This window comes from Bison bison, unplaced genomic scaffold (assembly GCF_000754665.1).
Source record: "Bison bison bison isolate TAMUID 2011002044 unplaced genomic scaffold, Bison_UMD1.0 scf7180017864388, whole genome shotgun sequence".
NCBI lineage: Eukaryota > Metazoa > Chordata > Mammalia > Artiodactyla > Bovidae > Bison > Bison bison.
The window spans coordinates 4,428,257-4,448,175 of record NW_011494960.1 but is presented as its reverse complement, the minus strand read 5'-3'; the positions used below and the strand labels follow the sequence as shown (position 1 = coordinate 4,448,175).

General features: G+C 35.2%; 1 protein-coding gene across 1 annotated transcript in view; it reads left to right on the top strand.

Annotated features, from left to right (window-relative positions):
- PRMT3 (protein arginine methyltransferase 3) overlaps positions 1–19,919 on the top strand; it is a 121,845-nt gene that overhangs the window by 43,511 nt on the left and 58,415 nt on the right. Inside the window, exon 11 of the mRNA XM_010858410.1 lies at positions 18,723–18,801. Coding sequence (XP_010856712.1) covers positions 18,723–18,801 — 79 coding nt within the window. The remainder of the gene's footprint in view (positions 1–18,722; positions 18,802–19,919) is intronic.

Here is a 19,919-nt window from a genome sequence, read left to right as displayed (position 1 = left end):
GCACGATCGTGATTATCTGGGTCATGAAGATCTTTTTTGTACAGTTCTTCTGTGTATTCTTGCCACCTCTTCTTAATATCTTCTGCTTCTGTTAGGTCCATACCACTTCTGTCCTTTATTGAGCCCATCTTTGCATGAAATGTTCCCTTGGTATCTCTAATTTTCTTGAAGAGATCTCTAGTCTTTCCCATTCTGTTGTTTTCCTCTATTTCTTTGCATTGATAGCTGAAGAAGGCTTTCTTATCTCTTCTTGCTATTCTTTGGAACTCTGCATTCAGATGTTTATATCTTTCCCTTTCTCCTTTGCTTTTCGCTTCTCTTCTTTTCACAGCTATTTGTAAGGCCTCCCCAGACAGCCATTTTACTTTTTTGCATTTCTTTTCCATGGGGATGGTCTTGATCCCTGTCTCCTGTACAATGTCACAAACCTCATTCCATAGTTCATCAGGCACTCTATCTATCAGATCTAGGCCCTTAAATCTGTTTCTCACTTCCACTGTATAATCATAAAGGATTTGATTTAGGTCATACCTGAATGGTCTAGTGGTTTTCCCTACTTTCTTCAATTTAAGTCTGAATTTGGCAATAAGGAGTTCATGATCTGAGCCACAGTCAGCTCCTGGTCTTGTTTTTGTTGACTGTATAGAGCTTCTCCATCTTTGGCTGCAAAGAATATAATCAGTCTGATTTTGGTGTTGACCATCTGGTGATGTCCATGTATAGAGTCTTCTCTTGTGTTGTTGGGAAGAGGGTGTTTGTTTCAGTGCATTTTTCTACTTAAACCCAAGTTGTTTAAACAATGATTTTTAAAGCCATGTTTTCTTGGACCAGCATTTTAGAATTAAAATACCTTGCATAGAATCCTGTCTTTGGAAGTTTCTTTTCTTTTTTTTTTTTTTTTTACATATAGCAGTAGGGATTCAAAAATTAGAATAATTCAAATTTAAACTATGGCATAGTGTTTTTTTTTTTCTTTTTAAAAGTATTTTGAACCAGAAAGAACCAAAAAAAAAAAAAATGTACCTTGAAGAATTGGACACAGATGTTTAATGAACTTGTAATCCAATATAGCAATGTAGGCATCATATGTTGTAGAGATGTACATCTGTTTGCTTCGACTATGGTCCGCTGTTTCATGGCTTAATTTAGATATGTTTTTTGTCTGCAGCTGTTCATGAACTTTGCTTTTATTTTGCAAGATGTTCTCAGATAAGAATGTGTTTTTAAAACCTAAATCATTGTTGTTAGCATGTCATTTAATAAACTTGCCTCTTAGATTTAGAAATTTCCATATTTAGGCCTCTCTTTACTTTTACATTTTCATTTTTATTGAATGAAATTTCTATTTGATAAAATTATTATCAGTTAAATAGAAAGTTTAATTTCTATAGGATATTACTACGTATGCCTATGAATATTTGTTCTCATATTTTACATTTTACTGTACCAATAGAGCCATTCTTTATGACCTCTCATTTCTGATGGCCTAATGATGCTGTTCAAAGTAAGCATCCCTGATTCTTGTCCTGTGAGCCAGTAAGCCCAGATAGACTGATTTGATGATGTTGTTTGCCATCTAAGTTTTCACATGGTCTCCTTACAAATATTTACATAGATAAGATCCTGGCACTGCATAATACAATTGCCAGAGATGAATGTTGTTTGGACATGTTATTTTCTATCATCAGGACCATCAGCAAAATTATACATTAGGTGAACTTTAAGTTACATTGTCACGATCACGTACTGTATACCTTCAGATTGTCCTTTGTAATTTTTCTGTCTAGACTTGCTTTTCACAGAAGTGACCTAAAATTTTCTCAGCTTTCCCATCCCATTTCACCAGCACCGGTGTCTGTGTAATGTGCATGCATGTGCCGCCCACACCCACAATGATGGGGTATCTTTCGTTCACATTTAATACTCTTTATTGTTGGTAAATAGCTTTTCAGGCTTTTATCACTTTAGACTTTATCACTTAGAAATATGACTTGTCATTTGGTTTATCAACACTGTAGAATCTGGGCCGTGAAGCATGTCATAGGTTACATTTTCAACTGTTGGAATGTTTTTGTTGTTTTTAGTTTGGTCTAGCAATGAAGTCATGCCATGTCAGCCAACTGCCATGAAGATTAGGTGGCCTTTCCTGATTTCTCTTCTTACCTTAAATGATGTAATAATAATTATGTAAGTAGTTTAGTAAGTTATATAAGCTAAATTAATCTTAGTGCTAGGGAAAGCATAAGAGATTGATTTGCAACACAAATTTTTAATCGTACAGGTACATTTTTGCCTTTCCAGTTGTTGATAAGAAATATGCTTATGACCTGAATTTAAGGATTTTTTTAGTCTTCTTTTTTCTCTTTTATGTATATTACCCTGAAAATTTTAAGCAAAATAAAATTGTTAGTATGTATTTTGTTTACTTAAGAGTAGATATAATCTAATGTCTAGTGGTTCAAGATAAGGAAATGTAAGATGTAACTTTCAACTCTATATTCTCTGGTTAGTTTTTTCCCTTATTTTTCTTTTTTTGTTGTTCCATCAGAGAGAAAGTCATCTTTTTATTGCCCGACTTGTGGTATTTTTTAAAATCAATCAATATGATAATAATTAACAAATGCTTAATCACTTCAGTCGTGTCTGACTCTGTGCAGCCCTTTGGACTGTAACCTGCCAGGCTCCTCTGTCCATGGGATTCTCCACGTAAGAATACTGGAGTGGGTTGCCATGTCTGTGTGTCCTGCATTGGCAGGCATGTTCTTTACCATTGGGAAGCCAATAAATGCTTCAAAATAAAAAATAAGATACATAAAATTAATTGTAAAACATGTTCTTTTGATTACAGAGACTACTGTTGTTTTAGTATCCTTTATTTCTCTTTCTAAAATCATGTTTATATTTTTGACAAATAATTTGTCTTTTAATGGAATATACTGATGATGAGAGAAATATATGTTAGCAGATTGACTTATTTCTTTTAATGTGTTCTACCGTCCCTGTCTGGCAACCTGCCACAATTTCTGCACGACTCATTTCAGACATCACCTCACCTGTGCAGCTTTCCCTTTTTGCCCCTTGATCACATAAAAAATCTCTTTCCCTCTTTCTTTGCAATTTAGTTTAAGCTTCTATTATATACTTTTACAGTGTATTAGAATTCATTGTTGATAAACCTTTCTCCATTGTCTAAGATTGGGAACCAGGTTTTACTTGATATGGTCAGAATTTGTCAAAGGGATCAGTATGAGTAAATGATGAGAGAATATATAAGAGAACTTTTCCAGATAGAAATTCACTGGCCACAGACACAATCTTATTTATAATTTTCTCTACATCAGAGGAAGGCACAGATGAGACAGAGTTAAGAGTATTTATTGCTCTAGAGTCAGGCCACCTGAATTCTTGGTGCTCTTTTGCTGCATCTTGGTTTGTTACCTTGGGTCTATTACTGAACCTGTCTGTGCCTCAGTTTCCTTCTCTCTAAAATGAGGACAGCAATAGTACCTACTTTATATGGATTTTGTGAGGATTAAATGAATTAATACATGGAAATTTCATAAAACATTCTGGCACATAATAAGATCTCAGTAATTAGCCACTCATTTTGAAAGTTGTACAAACTTTTAAGGACTCTTTAACTAAAGAATGGGCTACTTGAGTAGATTATTCAGTTAATAAAAGCTGGAAATGATAATATATGTGAAATCAGGAATATTAATACTTGAGGGAAGAACATACTTGGTGCTTCTCTCTTGGCTTTTGAGCCCTTTGTAAAAGCAGAAGACCCTCTATTTCAATGGCTAGTATTTACTAATTGACTCTGCCTATAATGAATGCAAAGAAATACAAACATCAGCTGATGAATGTGGATTATTGGGGTTGGGGTTTTTTATATTTTTCTTCATATTAAAATGTATTATATGTCTATTTCAAGAGTAATTCTGAGTTTGCTGCTCTGTAAGTAAATTAGAGACAGTACTAATATTACATAATGATTTCAGGTAAAGTATAAAATACACATTCAATAGGCTTTTTTTAGTATTTTAAATATTAACAGAGAAATAGTTACAGTACTTGAATGCTGAATCGAAAATTGTGGTTTGTAAGTATTTTTTTTCTTTATTCTGAATTAAGAATAAAATGAAAACAGTAAAAATATAATTAAGAATAGGCCTCTTATGTTCAATTATTTGTTTTATAATCTTTATATATGTTCTTACTTGGATTCTTAATCACTCCCCAGCCTCTCCTTTATTTAATCTTAATATTTGTTTAAAGTTTATATCACACTCTGCAGCCATTTTATTTCTTACTCTAGAGAGGAGGCTGTTTTGTAATCTTGAAAGCTATAGGAGAAATTTAACACTTTGGGGCTTGAGACCAAATGTAAGTGAAAATATTTAGTCCCTTAAGCAAAGTGTTTATATTGAAACACTTACATATTGTGGATAAAGGTTTTGCTTTTGAAATATATTTTAGATGTTTTATGTCTCTTTCATCAAAGTTCTGAAAGTTGCATTTACCGAGAGATTCTGTGCTCGTATATGATATATGATTGATTTGATTGGTTTATTTGTTTTTGGCTCTCCGTAATTCCCTGTGCCATGTTGGATTCTAGTTGTGCTTAAGTCTGTATGCATTACTTTAAAAAAAAATGTTTGCTCAATAAGTTGTAAATTATTCTAATTATGAAGGTAAAGGGCATAAGTTACTCAGAAGTATGAATCAACTGTCCTTACAAAAATTTTTCAGTATATTAGCCAGAGAACAGGAAGTTTTTGTTAATTTTGATTTCAAACTCTAACATTGTATAGCAATTTAAAACATTTTTTTTCCAATAATACTGTTTACCTCTGCCAGAGAATGAAAGTAAGCTCCTAAAATTTAACAGTTTGGATTTGCAAGCAGATGGGTGTTCATTACAAGTTCTGTTTCATGTAACTGAGTTGGCTCAGTCATAATTATTATAATAATTAGTATGAAGTGGTTCTACTAAAGAATTATCCTGGGACAGATATTTGATTCATATGCCATGAGTAATCATATAAATTGCACCAGTTTATAATAAATACTCTTGATCTAGTGCTTCACAACATGGCTTTAGAAAACCCCTAATCATGTGTTTGAGAAATGACAAATTATATCTGTATGAAGCTTCAAGGGGGGCATCGTTATTATTTTTATGGAGTGAAATACAAAATTCTCACAGATTCTTAAGATAAAACACCTGCCTTCCATACTTTTTTGAGCCCTTGCAGAGCTGATTTTAGTTAAGTATTCCCTAATTCCTTGGAATTTCAATTCATTCCCTTGAGCTATTCTTATTACTTCAAGGGACAAGTTGAAGAAGCCATGATTTTCATTACCTTAGAAGGTGGGTCATAGAGGATCTTTCTGTGATTTATGTCCAAGAGTGTTCTGCTTATGTTTCTCTCAAATAGTTTTATAGTTTCTGGTCTTACATTTAGGTCTTTAATCCATTTTGAGTTTATCTTTGTGTATGGTGTTAGGAAATGTTCTAATTTCATTCTTTTACACATAGTTGTCCAGTTTTCCCAGCAGTACTTATTGAAGAGACTATGTTTTCTCCATTGTCTTAATATATTCTTACCTCCTTTGTCAAAGACAGGGTGCCCCTAGGTATGTGAATTTATCTCTGGGCTTTCTATTGTGTTCCATTGGTCTGTATTTTGTTTTGTGCCAGTATTGTACTCTCCTGATGACTGTAACTTTGTAGTATAGTCTGAAGTCACGAAAACCAACTTGATTCTTCTTTCTCAAGATTGCTCTGGATATTTGTGGTCTTTTGCATTTCCATACAAATTGTGAAATTTTCTTTCTAGTTCTGTGAAAAAATTCCGTTGTAATTTGATAGGGATTGCATTGAATCTGTAGATTGGTTTGGGTTGTAGTCATTTTCACGATATTGATTCTTCCAATCCAAGAACATCGTATGTCTGTCCACCTGTTCATTCGTGTCTTATAGTTTTCTGTATACAGCTCTTTTGTCTCCATAGATAGGTTTATTCCTCAGTTCAGTTCAGTCACTCAGTCGTGTCCGACTCTTTGCGACCCTATGGACTGCAGTACTCCAGGCTTCCCTGTCCATTACCAGTTCCTGGAGCATACTCAAACTCATGTCTATTGAGTTGGTGATGCCATCCAACCATCTCATTCTCTGTCGTCCCCTTCTTCCACTTTCAGTCTTTCCCAGCGTCAGGTCTTTTCCAGGGAGTCAGTTCTTTGCATCAGGTAGCCAAAGTATTGGAGTTTCAGCTTCAGCATCAGTCTTTCAGGTGAATATTCAGGACTCATTTCCTTTAGGATTGACTGGTTGGATCTCCTTGCAGTCCAAGGGACTCTCAAGAGTCTTCAACACCACAGTTCAGAAGCATCAGTTGTTTGGCGCTCAGCTTTATAGTCCAACTCTTCTCCTAGGTATCTTTTTTTGGTTGTTGCAGTGGTGAGTGAGTTGATTTCCTTAATTTCTCTTTCTGATTTTTCACTCTTAGTGTCTAGGAATGCAAAGGATATTTGTGTGCTGATTTTGTATCCTGGGACTTCACTATATTCACTTATTAGCTCTAGTAATTTTCTGGTAGTATCTTTAGGGTTTTCTCTGTATAGTATCATGCCATCTGCAAACAGAGTTTTACCTCTTAAAAAAAATTGCAGCCAAGGAAGGCAAAAAACAAGATAAAAAGGCAGCCCTCAGAATGGGAGGATATAATTGCAAATGAAGCAGTTGACAGAGGATTAATCTCCAAAATATATAAGCAGCTCATATAGCTTAGCATCAGAAAAACAAACAACCCAATCAAAAAATGGGCAGAAGACCTCAACAGACGTTTCTCTGAAGAAGACATACAGATGGCTAGTAGACACATGAAAAGATGCTCAAGATTGCTCATTATTAGATAAATGGAAATCAAAACTACAGCAGTTTTAAATGAACTTATAGTTCATTTCAGCATTTTCTTCTATAAAATTTCTGTTCATTTCTTTTGCTTATCATTCTGTTTGTGACTTTTGTCTTATTATTTTCTGAAAGAGTGTCTTATCTGTTATAATTATCAAACTGTTATTTGGCCTACTCTCATATCTTTTGCTTCTCTTTGTTTTGAGGCACATAATAGAATGTTTCTTCTGTATCCTTTGAAGTTAGGTATGGCCCTGTGACTTCCCTGATCCCTGAGTGATTATAATAAGCAATGTTTCTTGTCAGTCTGTCATATCAGAAAGAAGTCTGTTTTGGTTTTAGTTGGTTATTTGGGTGTTTGTTAGTGCAGAGTAACCTAGCTTGTCTTAACAGATACATTATTCTCTATTTGTTGGCAGTGTGTGGCTTGTCATTTCTCTCTTTTTTTGGAGTAATTTGATGAATAGACATTCTTAACTTTGTGTATCAAATTTATCAAACTTCTTTATGGTTTGAGTTTTTTGTATCTTGTTTTAATAAATCTTTCTAAAATTACCATTGTATATTTATTAGACTTCTCCACTTTCCATGCCTCTTCACCTCTTTCATATTTTCTAATGTTTTGGTTTTCTGAATTGCACTCTGGATAATTTTTCAGTCCACCTGTTTTTTTCTGAAGTTATTTTTCACCATCTGTTAAACTCATCCATTTTTTATAGCCTCTTCTCTAGATATTTTTTTTAATTGAAGGATAGTTTGATTTACAGTATTGTGCTATTTAAAATATGTGTGTTATTTACAATATTGTGTTACTTTCAGCATGGTGATTCATGATTTTTGCAGATTATATTCCATTACAGGTTACTATAAGATAATGGGTATAATTCATCTGTTATATAGTATTTCCTTGTTGCTTATATGTATCTGGTGGCTCATACGGTAGAGAATTTGCCTGCCAATGCAGGAGACCTGAGTTCGATCCCTGGTTCAGGAAGATCCCCTGGAGAAGGAAGTGGCTACCCACTCCAGTATTCTTGCCTGGAGAACTCCATGGACAGAGGAGCCTGGCAGGCTACAGTTCATGGGGTCACAAATAGTGGGACTGGACTGAGTGACTAACACTTCACAATTTGTACCTGTTAGTCTGTACCCCTAATTTGTCCCTTCTCCTTTTTCTCTCCCCTTTGGTGATTACAAGTTTGTGAGTCTATTTCTGTTGTACATGTACATTCATTTGTGCTATTTTTTAGGTTCCACAGATAGATGATATTATATAATATTTCTTTCTCTGACATTTCACTAAGCATAAAATTCTTTAGGTCTGTTCACATTGCTGCAAATGGCAGTGTTTCGTTATTTTTTATGGCTGAGTAATAGTCGTGTGTGTGTGTGTTTCACATCTTCCTAGGCCAGTCATCTAGTGCTGGGCACTTGAGTTGCTTCTATGTCTTATTGTTGTTGAGTCTCTAAGTCATGTCTGATATTTGCAACCCCATGGACTGCAGCACTCCAGGCTTCCCTGTCCTTCACTATCTATGTCTGAAGTATTACAGATGGTGCTGCTGTGAACGTTGGAGTACATGTATCCTGTTCAATTAGTGTTTCTGTTTTTTCCGAATAGACACCCAGGAATGGAATTGCTGGATCTTATGGTAGTTCTGTTTGTAATTTAAGGAGCCTGCAGTCTGTTTTGTATAATGGCTGCACCAATGTACGTTCCCAGCAACAGTGTAGAAGGGTTCCCTTTTCTTCACATCCTCTTCAGCATTTTTTATTTGTAGACTTTTTGATGATAGCCATTGTAACAGATGTGAGTGATATTTATTTCATTGTGATTTTGATTTGCATTTCTCTAATAATTAGCAGTATTGAACATCTTTTCATGTGCTTGTTAGCCATCTGTATGTCTTATTTGGAAAAATATCTATTCAGATCTTCTGCCCATTTTTTAATTGGATTTGTTTGTTTTAATTCTTCAGTTCTTTTAAAATTGAATCATACAAACTAGTCATGGATTTAGTTCTCAGAAGTCACCACTTGCCCATCACAACATTTCTCTCTGTTCCATGTGGCTTTAGTGGGGTTGTCATGGTGGAACACTCTCCCCTTCCTTCCCTCCCTTTTTCTGTTCTCAGGATCTTAGTTGGAATTCAGAACAGGAAAAAAAAGTTCCCTATCAGTGTTTGACTTAAAGAGTTTAAAATTCATTGAAAATGATCTCTTAGATTCATTATTTCATTAGAAGTTACAAAATTGTGGTATTCTATCATTTTTTCTTTATTTGTTACTAAGTACTTTCATCAAATACTTGGTTATGAACTATAGCTTATAGTTGAAAGGGCGATAAATGCTGGATATTTTCTACCTAACATTTTTAGAATAATGAATTATTCTGCAGCATTTTCTAAAGAGATTTTTGGAGGGGTTTTTTTTGTTTTTGTTTTTTTTTGCAGTGTCATTATGAACTCATATTTGGTGTGTTTTGAACCATTGTAATTATTATTTTGATTTTTGAATTGGCCCATGTTTAGCTAATGATAAGCATTTGAATTAACCTCTTAGATCCCTTTAACAATTTCTAGTTATCCTCGGTATAATGATGAGAAGAAAAAAATGTATGTTTATATTTCAGATTATACTTTGTGATAGTATAAAACTCTTTACAGTCACTTTATACTGCCTAAACTTGGAAGGAACCAAAGAATCCTGATTCTTTCATTGGGAAACAGTATCTAGAGATCACAGTCTGGGTTCGTTGTATGTTATTCTTAGTAGACAGATATAGCTATTTTTTTTTAATATTAAAAAAGCCATGAGTTTACACTGATATTTCCAATTTAAGATTATGGAATTTTTAATTCTTTAATTTTATACTGTATCTCTTTGTAGAAAAATCTTGATTCTTAGAATAATAATTGCTTATTTGTTCTATCATATATCTGTATAATAGTTTCAAAAAATTTACATGAATTTTACTAGTAAAAGAATTTGTAAATGAAGTTTTATAACTTCATTTATGATTTCCTTATATTTTCTTTTGTCCTAGAATATATATCTCATGAGAAATATGTAGTCTAAATACTGTGTTTTAAAGTTACTTGAGGGGGACTTTCCAGGTGACGCAGTGGTAAAGAATCTGCCTGCCAGTGCAGGAGGTGCAAGAAACATGGGTTCAATCCCTGGAGTAGAAAATGGCAACCTGCTCCGGTATTCTTGCCTGGAAATTTCATGTACAGAGGAGCCTGGCGGGGTATAATCCGTGGAGTCATAAAGAGTCAGGCAAAACTGAGCATACACACACAAAGTTATTTGAAGTAATTAGTTTCCTTTGGTTATGTAACCAACCTGACGTACCTTCAGATGTATTTGTTTTCTTTTTCTTCAGTTTGGAAGAATTGCTTCTTTTTTCTCTTTTTAGTTTAAATTTATGTTTTAATTACAAAAAAGTTCAGTGATTGCATTCTTCTGCCCATTAGTTAATAGATAAATTTTTGTTTCCTTTTTAGCTTTTGGCTTATTTTTGAGATATTAGATATGTATATATTTACATTTTTACCCTTGTGTTATGCAGAGTTAACACACTCTATGTATTGTTCTATGCTTTGTGCTTTTAATTTAAAATTATATCTTGACCATCATTCTATATCATTATAGAGAAATACTCCTCATTCTTTTCTATGGCTGGATAATATTCCATTGTCTAGATAAATGTAATGTAAATAACTAACATTCATGAAAATGTCTATCATTCTTTTGCTATTACAAATAATAATGTATTGCATATTCTTATACATTATTCATTTTATTTCATGTTCCCGGAGGTGGGATTGATGGGTCAAAGACTTAATGCATATGCAGTATTAACAATTTTTACCAAATTCTTCTTAGCACTTATCTTACCATTCTGCTTTCTTGCCAACAGTAGTATGAGAATTCCTGTTTTTTCAGTCTTACCAACAAAGTGTGTTGCAGAATTACTTTTAAATGATTGAAGTTTTTCTTGTCACCTGGACATTGTAAATTAGCGTGGTGAATTAACAAGAGGACTAGCTTAAGTTAATTATTGGAAATGGTGTTGGGGTGGGGAGGAGATACATGTTTGACCACGGTTCTCAACTGGGTTGGCAGGGAGGGGGCAAGGTGGCAGCAGATGAGATTTTAAGTTTATATTTACTCTGCAGATATATTTGGTTGTCTCTGTTTTGTTATTTAGGGTCATTTCCTCTTCTGTTCCTCACTTTGGCTGGATGATAGGTTTTATCTCCTGTTTCCCAGTTTATTCAGTTTATAATAGCTTTAGCAAATGACTCTCAGGGTGACAACCAGCTTACTGATGCATCTAACTAGATGGTCTGTTTTCTTTCTTCTGGTATTGTTGAACTCAGAGGATCAGTAGCTCCTAAAATGCATTTTTGCAGGAAACAGAGTGTGATCTTGTTCTTCAAGCCTTGAATCATACTGTTAATAGAGTTCATCTTTCCTGTAGTCTCAAATATCTATAACTTATGAATATTGTATGACTACCCTGTTATATAAATGTAACTTAATATGTCAATAATTCTCTTTAATAAAAGTGCTAGCAAGTAATTATTTTTATAAGTAGAATATCCAGTTAAAATTCACAATTTTCTTCAATCACTGTGGGGATTGGGAATATTGTTTCAGAAATACACATATATCTTTCTCCAAAGAAGACATACAAGTGGCCAGCAGGCACATGAAAAAATGCTCAGTATCATTAATTATTAGAGAAATGAAAATCATAACCACAATGAAGTACACCTCACACAGATCAGAATGGCCATTATCAAAAAGTTTACAAATAAAAATACTGGAGAAGGTATGGAGAAAAAGGAACTCTACTACACTGTTGGTGGGAATGAAATTGGTGCAGCTCCTATGGAGAATAGTATGAAAATTCCTTAGGAAACTAAAAATAGGGTTACCATACGATCCAGCTATTCCACTCTTGGGCTAATAAATCTGGAGAAAATTCTAATTTGAAAAGATACGTGTACCCCAGTGTTTATAGCAGCACTATTTATAATAGCCAAGTCATGGAAGCAACCTAAATGTCCATTGACAGATAAATGGAAAAAGAAAAAACTGTGTGTGTGTGTGTATACACACAATGGGATATTAGCCATAAAAAAGAAAGAAATAATAATGCTATTTGCAGCAGTATGGATGAACCTAGAGATTATCATAGTAACTGAAGTAAGTCAGATAAAGACAGCTAATCATGATATTATTTATATGTGCAGTCTAAAAGAAATGGGGCAAGTGAACTTACTTACAAAACAGCAGCGACTCATAGAAAACAAACTTACGGTTACCAGAGAGGAAAGGGGGAATGTGATAAATAGGGAGTTTTGGACTGACATATACACACTACTGTATATACAATAGATACACCACAGGGGCCTCCTGTATAACGCAAGGTGTGTGCACGCACACGCCCAGTCACGTAAGACTCTTGGCAGCCCTATAGACTGTAGCCTGCCAGGCTCCTCTGCCATGGGATTTTCCAGGCAAGAATCCTGGAATGGGTTCATTTTCTCCTCCAGTGGTCTTTCTGACCCAGAGATTGAACCTGCATCTCCAGCGTTGACAGGAGTATTCTTTACCACTGAGCTACCTCGGAAGCCCATAACACAAGGAACTATATTCAGTATCTTGTAATAATCTGTAATGGAAAAGAATATGAAAAAGAATTTGGGATTAGGTTTTATAGGCTTGTTTAGTTTTTGGAATAATCTTTTATTTTTATCTTTAAATCCATATTATTGCCTGTTTGTCACTAGACTTTCTACAGACTAGCTTTTTGTTTTATTTTTGCTTTCCCCTAGCCTCACTTTTTTAACTAGTTAGTTCTGCCTAAGAGTGTATCAGTAATTGAGTTATTTGAACTGAAAAAAAAAAATGAGTCAGGAGAAGCACCTTATTCTGAAGGTATCACATGAACAGGCATTTTAAAATAAGGTTCCTATTTCAGTGAATAATGTTAATGGCTCTTTTAGTTCCAGATTTGATCCAGTGTGTTCCTTTAGTAGTAATTAATTTTTGAAGTGTAAATGCAAATTTTAATTTTAAAAAATGAATGTCAATTTGGGAAGAAGAGTGCTCCATGAGCATCATGGGAGAAAGTATGGAGTATAATTCTCTTCCAGATGGCACCCCTACAGGTGAGGCAGCAGCCTGTGAAATTACAGTCTGAATCACACTGCAGACAAGCAGGGCATTTGGAGCAAAGCCTTCTGATATCAGTAATAAATGACTTGGTTCAGAACCAAGGACAATTCCCAGGAAATTAAAGCCCATTCTGTCACGTAGGGAGCCTATAGTAAAATGAAGTTTAGCAAAGTGGAAAGTTGCAAGAAAGGACAATAACTGCAAGCAGTCCATATATGAATCTTTTCATCTGCTAATATACTTAACTAGACATTTTAATTTATCTCACAATTAAGTTTTGTTTCTACATATATTTATGGATTTTCTAAAGTAATATTTTTCACAGTGAATGCTGGCTAACAGCCACTTGCCAACTAAGCTTTCACTCTGAAATATTATCAATCAGGTACCTGTTGTAAATCTAATCTTGTTTAATATGTGCTGGGTATTTTTTATTTCAGAACACTTGAGTCCTTAATTACAAATGTAGTATAATATAATACAAATGTGTGTGATAAGTCATGTCTGACTCTTTGCAATTCCGTGGACTGTAGCCACTGAGCTTCTATGTCCATGGGATTTTCCAGGCAAGAATACTGGACACTGCTGCCATTTCCTCCTCCAGGGGATCTTCCTGACCCAGGGATCAAACCTGCATCTTCTGTATTGGCAGGGGGATTCTTTACCACTGAGCCACCTGGGAAGTCCCATAATATGAATACCAAATCTTACTTTTACTCAGGTAAATCAGCAAGAAGCAACAGAGAATAGTTACTCAGAACTTGGCCTCTATAGTCAGATAGACAAGGATTCAAATTCTGACTCATTCTGTTTCTTTAACTGTGAGCTGTTTTTTTTAAGTCTTATGATTTTAGGTTATTTAACATTTCTAAGCCTTAGTTTCCTTGTCAGCTGAATGAAAATAATAACATGTGCTTTAGGGATGAATTAAATAAGATATTCCATAAAGGACACTTAATATGACTGTGATGATATTTACCACTATTAACATTTGAAAATTAATTTTAGAAAGCAAAACAGCATTTAAAAATAACCAGTTTTCGTTCAAGTGCCATGATGGAGTACAAAGCAGAATAAAAGAGATGGAGTTTGGTGGGGAAAGAAGATATTTAATATGGAGAATCAAGAAAATCCTTTTTGAGGAGGTAGTAGTTGAACAGATATCCAGATACTAAGTGAAATAAATGACTAGTAAAATTGTCAGTCTTCATCAAGTATTAAATAATGTGGCTTGAGTTTCCCCTGGTGGTCCAGTGGTTAGAGGGGCTTCCCAGGTGGCTCAGTGGTAAAGAATCTGCCTGCCAGTGCAGGAGACACAGGTTCAATCTCTGGGTCAGGCAGATTCCCCTGGAGGAGGAAGTGGCAACCCAGTCCAGTATTCTTGCCAGGATAATCTCATGTCTTGAGGAGCCTTGTGGACTAAACAGTCCATGGGTTTGCAAAGAGCCAGACCCAACTGAGCACGCACATACGCCAGTGGTTAGGACTCAGCATTTTCACTGCCAGGGCCTAAGTTTGATCCCTGATAGGGGAACTAAGAGCCCACTAGCTGCAAAATTAGACCATAATAATAATAATGTGGCATATTTAGTAGATAGGCTAAATATGAATATGTGTAATCCGTTGTTGTTTTGAAGAAATGCTGTTCTACTGATTTGCTAGTTCATAAAGTTCATAAAGTTTAGAAAAGTACTCTTACAGAATAGAGCCCTTGTCGTATACTTACACTAGAAATATCTTACTTGTTGTTCAGTTGCCAAGTCGTATCTGATTCTTTGTGACCCCATGGACTGCAGCAAGCCAGGCTTCCCTGTCCCTCATCATCTCCTGGAGTTTGCCCAAGTTCATGTCCATTCAAATATCTTGCTACAGAAATGAAGAAAGGTATTATCAGAAATAGATATAGGGTCTATTGGTGGTTCAGTGGTGAGAAGTTCGCCTGCCAGTGCTGGAGAGAGGTTTGATCCCTGTTTTGGGAAGATCCCACATGCCACAGAGCAGTTAGGCCCATTTGCCACAACTGTTGAGCCTGTGCTCTAGAGCCCAGGATCCAAAACTACTGAAGCCCCCCACACCCCCTGCCCCTGAGCCCGTGCTCTGTAACAGAGCCACCACAGTGAGACCGTGTACCACAGCTGGAGAGTGGACTCTGTTTGCTGTAACTAGGGAAAAGTGCAGCAGTGAACATCTAGCACAACCAAAATAAAATTATTTTTAAAAAGTTAAAGAAATAGATTTAAAGTATTGTTTTTAATTATACACCAATGAAGAGAGAAAAAGGAGGGGGGGGAAAGGAATGGGGAAAGAAGAAAACCTTTTGCTTCTACCGTTGTAGCCCAGTTCTATCCCATAGTAGTAGACCCCATATGACTTCTGCCAAAATAGAGTCGTGTGATACAGTCTTGAGTAGGTTTTATGTGTTAACTCTGTGCCAGGCACTGTGCTAAATCCTTTACATGTATCAACAAAAACATTTGATTATTTGCTTTCAGAAATTCTCCTACCTAATAATGGTGGCTCACTCTAAAAATTTTGGCATAAAGGCATGGCATCTAGGAAAGGATGTTCAAGCTTCGAGGGATGATTATCCTTCTTTTGTTTGCTTGCCCTCTATCTCAGGTTGAGTTTGGTTAGCAGCATTTGGAATTGAATCTTAAAGCCAGTGTTTATGATGGGATTTGAAGATTGTCCAGAGTTATTTTTCCAGCTACATATCCTAAAATAAGTCACTTAACCTCGCTGGTGCTGATTTCTCTGATGTGAAAATTATGTTGTTTAAATAGAACCTCAGAAGCTCTCTCTAATATTGTTTGATCAGGATTCTGGGTAATCATCATGGGTTATGTGGAAAAGGGCTTATTGATATTTTTTATTTTGAATAGAAGTAGACATATAGGAAATTCTTTTAAGTATAAATACCAAACTTCAGAGGATTAAGAAAAGTTGACGTTTTTAACCCAGGGGAAAAAAATCTCTCTGAGAACCTTGAAGTTGGAATTGGCACTAATTTGGCCAACCTGATCAGATTATTTTGATTGGGTTTAAAATTTTGTTTATGAATTTTAAAGAAATTTCAAGGATTTTAAAAAGAGTCTTTTTATTTTTTGTATGCACACACATATACATAGTCTTGGATAGTCTGGGAAAAAGTGACTCCTGGGGAAAAAAAGAAAAGGAATTTTAGTTCTGACTCAAGGATTTAAATAAAGGACCATTCACTAAGTAAATACTATATGATTCTGAAGAATCTGGTAAACCTTCCTTCTAATGTATTAAACATAATTTCAAAAAATCTCCGTAGCCTTTACAAATATAATTTTAAGTACTTATTTAGTTAAACTGATAAGATTTACTGCTGTAAACCCTTTTACATTTATTAACATATTTAGATCTCTCAACAGCACTGTGATACAGAATACCGTTGTTATTGTCGCTTTTGTTATCATGCATGTATACATGCATACTCAGTTGTGTCCAACTCCTTGAGACCCCACAGGCTGTAGCCTGCCAGGCTCCTCTGTCCATGGGATTTCCCAGGCAAGAATACTGGAGTGGGTTGCCATTTCCTCTCCAGGGGGTCTTCTGGACCCAGGGATTGAACCTGGGTCTCCTCCGTTGCAGGCAGGTCTTTACTGTCTGAGCCACTAGGGAAGTCCAAATCCTTAATTTTCCTAAGTAAACACATTAATAAAAGAGTTTTGTTGCTAAGTCTGTGTTTTGTAGGCAGTTATTTTCTTATCAATAAATTAGTGAGTTGGGGGGAAAAGGTAAATGCCAGTGTAGAGTTGCTAGCAGCAATTTAATTAGGTTCCGTTATAAGTGATTCAAACATGAGAGCTGTATTTTCTGTAAATTTAAATTTGTTGTTAATCTCTTGGGAAAATTACGCATTCTGGTTTTACAGGTTTTTCTGGTTGTATAGAAACTTTTGAAATGGCAACCCACTCCAGTGTTCTTGCCTGGAGAATCCCAGGGATGGGGGAGCCTGGTGGGCTGCCATCTATGGGGTCGCATAGAATCGGACACGACTGAAGCGACTTAGCAGCAGCAGCAGCAGAAACCTTTGAAACATTGTTCATTGTGTTATATATTGATTTTATTAGACACTTAATTTGTGCACAGAGCAAATGAATGAAAACAGTTTTGTTTCACAATGCTGAGTGAGGGTAACACTCATATTCATTCACCTTTAGCAATAATAGTGTTTACTGTGTGCTAATAAGCACTGTACTGAAGACTTAACTTTCCCTACTGTTCAGGGCTATTGGGAGATAGGCCCCAGAAGAAGACTAATAGAAACTGGCTTTGATCTCTCACTTATAATTACTTTATTATTTCTATAATAAACTGTGTAGCATACTACTAGAATGTGCTGTGTATGTGACACCGATACAGTAAGCCCCCTACATACGAACCTTCAAGTAGCGAACTTTGAAAGATTCAAGTGTGCCAAGCTAGCACACTGTACTACTGTACTTTTCAAGTTGCTTTACTGTAAGAGTAAAAATGTTTCCTTAATTTTTTGTTTTTTATGTTTTATTTGTATGAAATGTATTATAAACCTGTTACAGTACAGTACTATATAGCCAGTTGTGTTAGCTTGTTACTTAGGCTAACTTTGTTGGATTTACAAATCGGACTTACAGCTGTGCTCTCAGAATGGAACTGGTTCATATGTAGGGGACTTACTGAAGTGGTGAGTTATCTTTTCATTTGTGCTGTGATTATCCTTTTTTGGTGAAGGAGTCAGCGGTGTTCTCCAGAATCTGGAGTGCACTGGAGCCAAGTTTCACGCAGTGTGTTTCAGACAACAGAGTTGTGCAAGATGTTGATATATGTTACATAGGGAAAGAAAGGTCTCTAGTCAGAAAGGGGACAATACTTATTTAAAATATGTTCAGCCATACTCTTCACTGTAACACTTTTCAGAACTTGTTAATGTGCTGTTGTGCGTTATAAATCTCTCCGAGGAGAATAGAACATCTGATCTTCCTCACCTCTTTGATTAAAAGTCCCCTGCCCTCTTTTTTTTTAAAAAAAAACTCTTCAAAGAGAATGTCTTTGGGCAGAAAATAACTTTGGGAAAAGATATTCTAGACCAGTTTCTCAGCCTTAACCCTATAGACATTTGAGATCAGACATTTGTTTGTTTGGGGGGCCATCCTGTGTCAGTAAAAGATGTTTATCAGTAAAGGATGTTTACCTCCTAAATAGTTGTGACAATCAAAAATGTTCTCTGGGGGCAAATAGAACAATTGGTCTAGATTCATACTGCAGTATTCCAGGAAGTTATACAATACATTAGCAATTTCTATGTGAAACTTTGCTTTTAATGGGGAAGAAACAATAGTCTAGGAAGTGGAAGCACAGGTAGAGAAGGTTCATTACATTCTACTGTAATAAACATTCTCGATCCACTTAGTACCCTGGCTTGATTTAATTATTACATGGGGAATTTCCTGCAAAAGGTAATTTCAAACTTTGAAGACTATTATATGGTAGAGACAAAAAATTATTTTTTGCTGAAATACTAGCCTAGATATTTAAAGTTACCTGCTTATGATATTGCACATTTCTGAAAACCACTTTTTCCTTTTTATTTATATAGGGCTATTTTCTTCTCTTTGAGTCTATGTTAGATTCTGTCCTTTATGCAAAGAACAAATACTTGGCAAAAGGAGGATCGGGTGAGTATAAAATTCTAGTTTTAGTAATCTAATTTTAGTCTGGCAGAACCAAATGAACCTTTGGATTTCAAATAAACTATGCATGACTGAGAAAGTTCCCAATAGAGATGAAAGATGTTTCCATTAGAGGAAGCTTTAAGACATTTGTTTAGTGTACTGTTGGTAGTAGAACATTGTATTAATATAAGATATGCAGGACTCCCAAGTTAATGCTATTCTCGTGAACACTTGAGTCTTTTGATTTGTTTGTTTTTATGACATTTAGTTGTTGTTTTTCCCCAAAAGAATGTTTCATACTAGGTTGGAAATCATTCACTTTGGTAGCAAATTTTCCATGACTTCACTAAATGTATAAACCTGTCTTCTCTGTGATTTAACAGGAACATTTAAATATTGGTTTCTGTTAAATTTATAAAGCACCGCAAACCAGTCAGTATTTTTAAATAGATCCCAATAAATGTGGAAGGCTTCCTTTTCATGTCTGTAGTGAACTTTCACTCACATTATCTGCATACTTGGTGAGATTGTGTTTTATAGGCTTTCTGCTGTAAACAGCTGTATACAAATAGAGTGTCCTCAGGATTATGTTTTGCTCATCTTTGGCTTTCTACTGAGCTCTACAGCTCCTGGACTATAGATAGATCATAATACATGTTTATTGCATTGAATCATTAAAACTGAGTTGAATAGCATCTGTCTCCCTTCACTCACCTTTCCCTGGACCTTCCCTTTCTCAAAGCTTTAGAATTAGTAAGTCATTTCTGTGGTCAGAGTATAGTTGATAAAACTGCTATATAAAAGTAGATGAAAAGGAGGATACATTTTGAACTGATATCATAAAAGCACTTGAGCATACGTATGCCTCCTGCGCATTCGTGTTCTATGAAATTACTTTGGCAGTAAAAATCAGTAAGGCCAAAACAGAAAGTGCACAGAAAATTCTCCAGGACAATTGAGGTCTTTTTATAATAGCATTTAAGTGGATTGCCTTTCTTTTGCAGAATGCTCTCATTTTATCGCTGTATTTTCTGCAACCATTGCAAGATATGTTTCTGATCTGTGACATGAATATGGCTAGAATGTTTTAGATATATTTTACCCTGTAGTAATTGGCTATA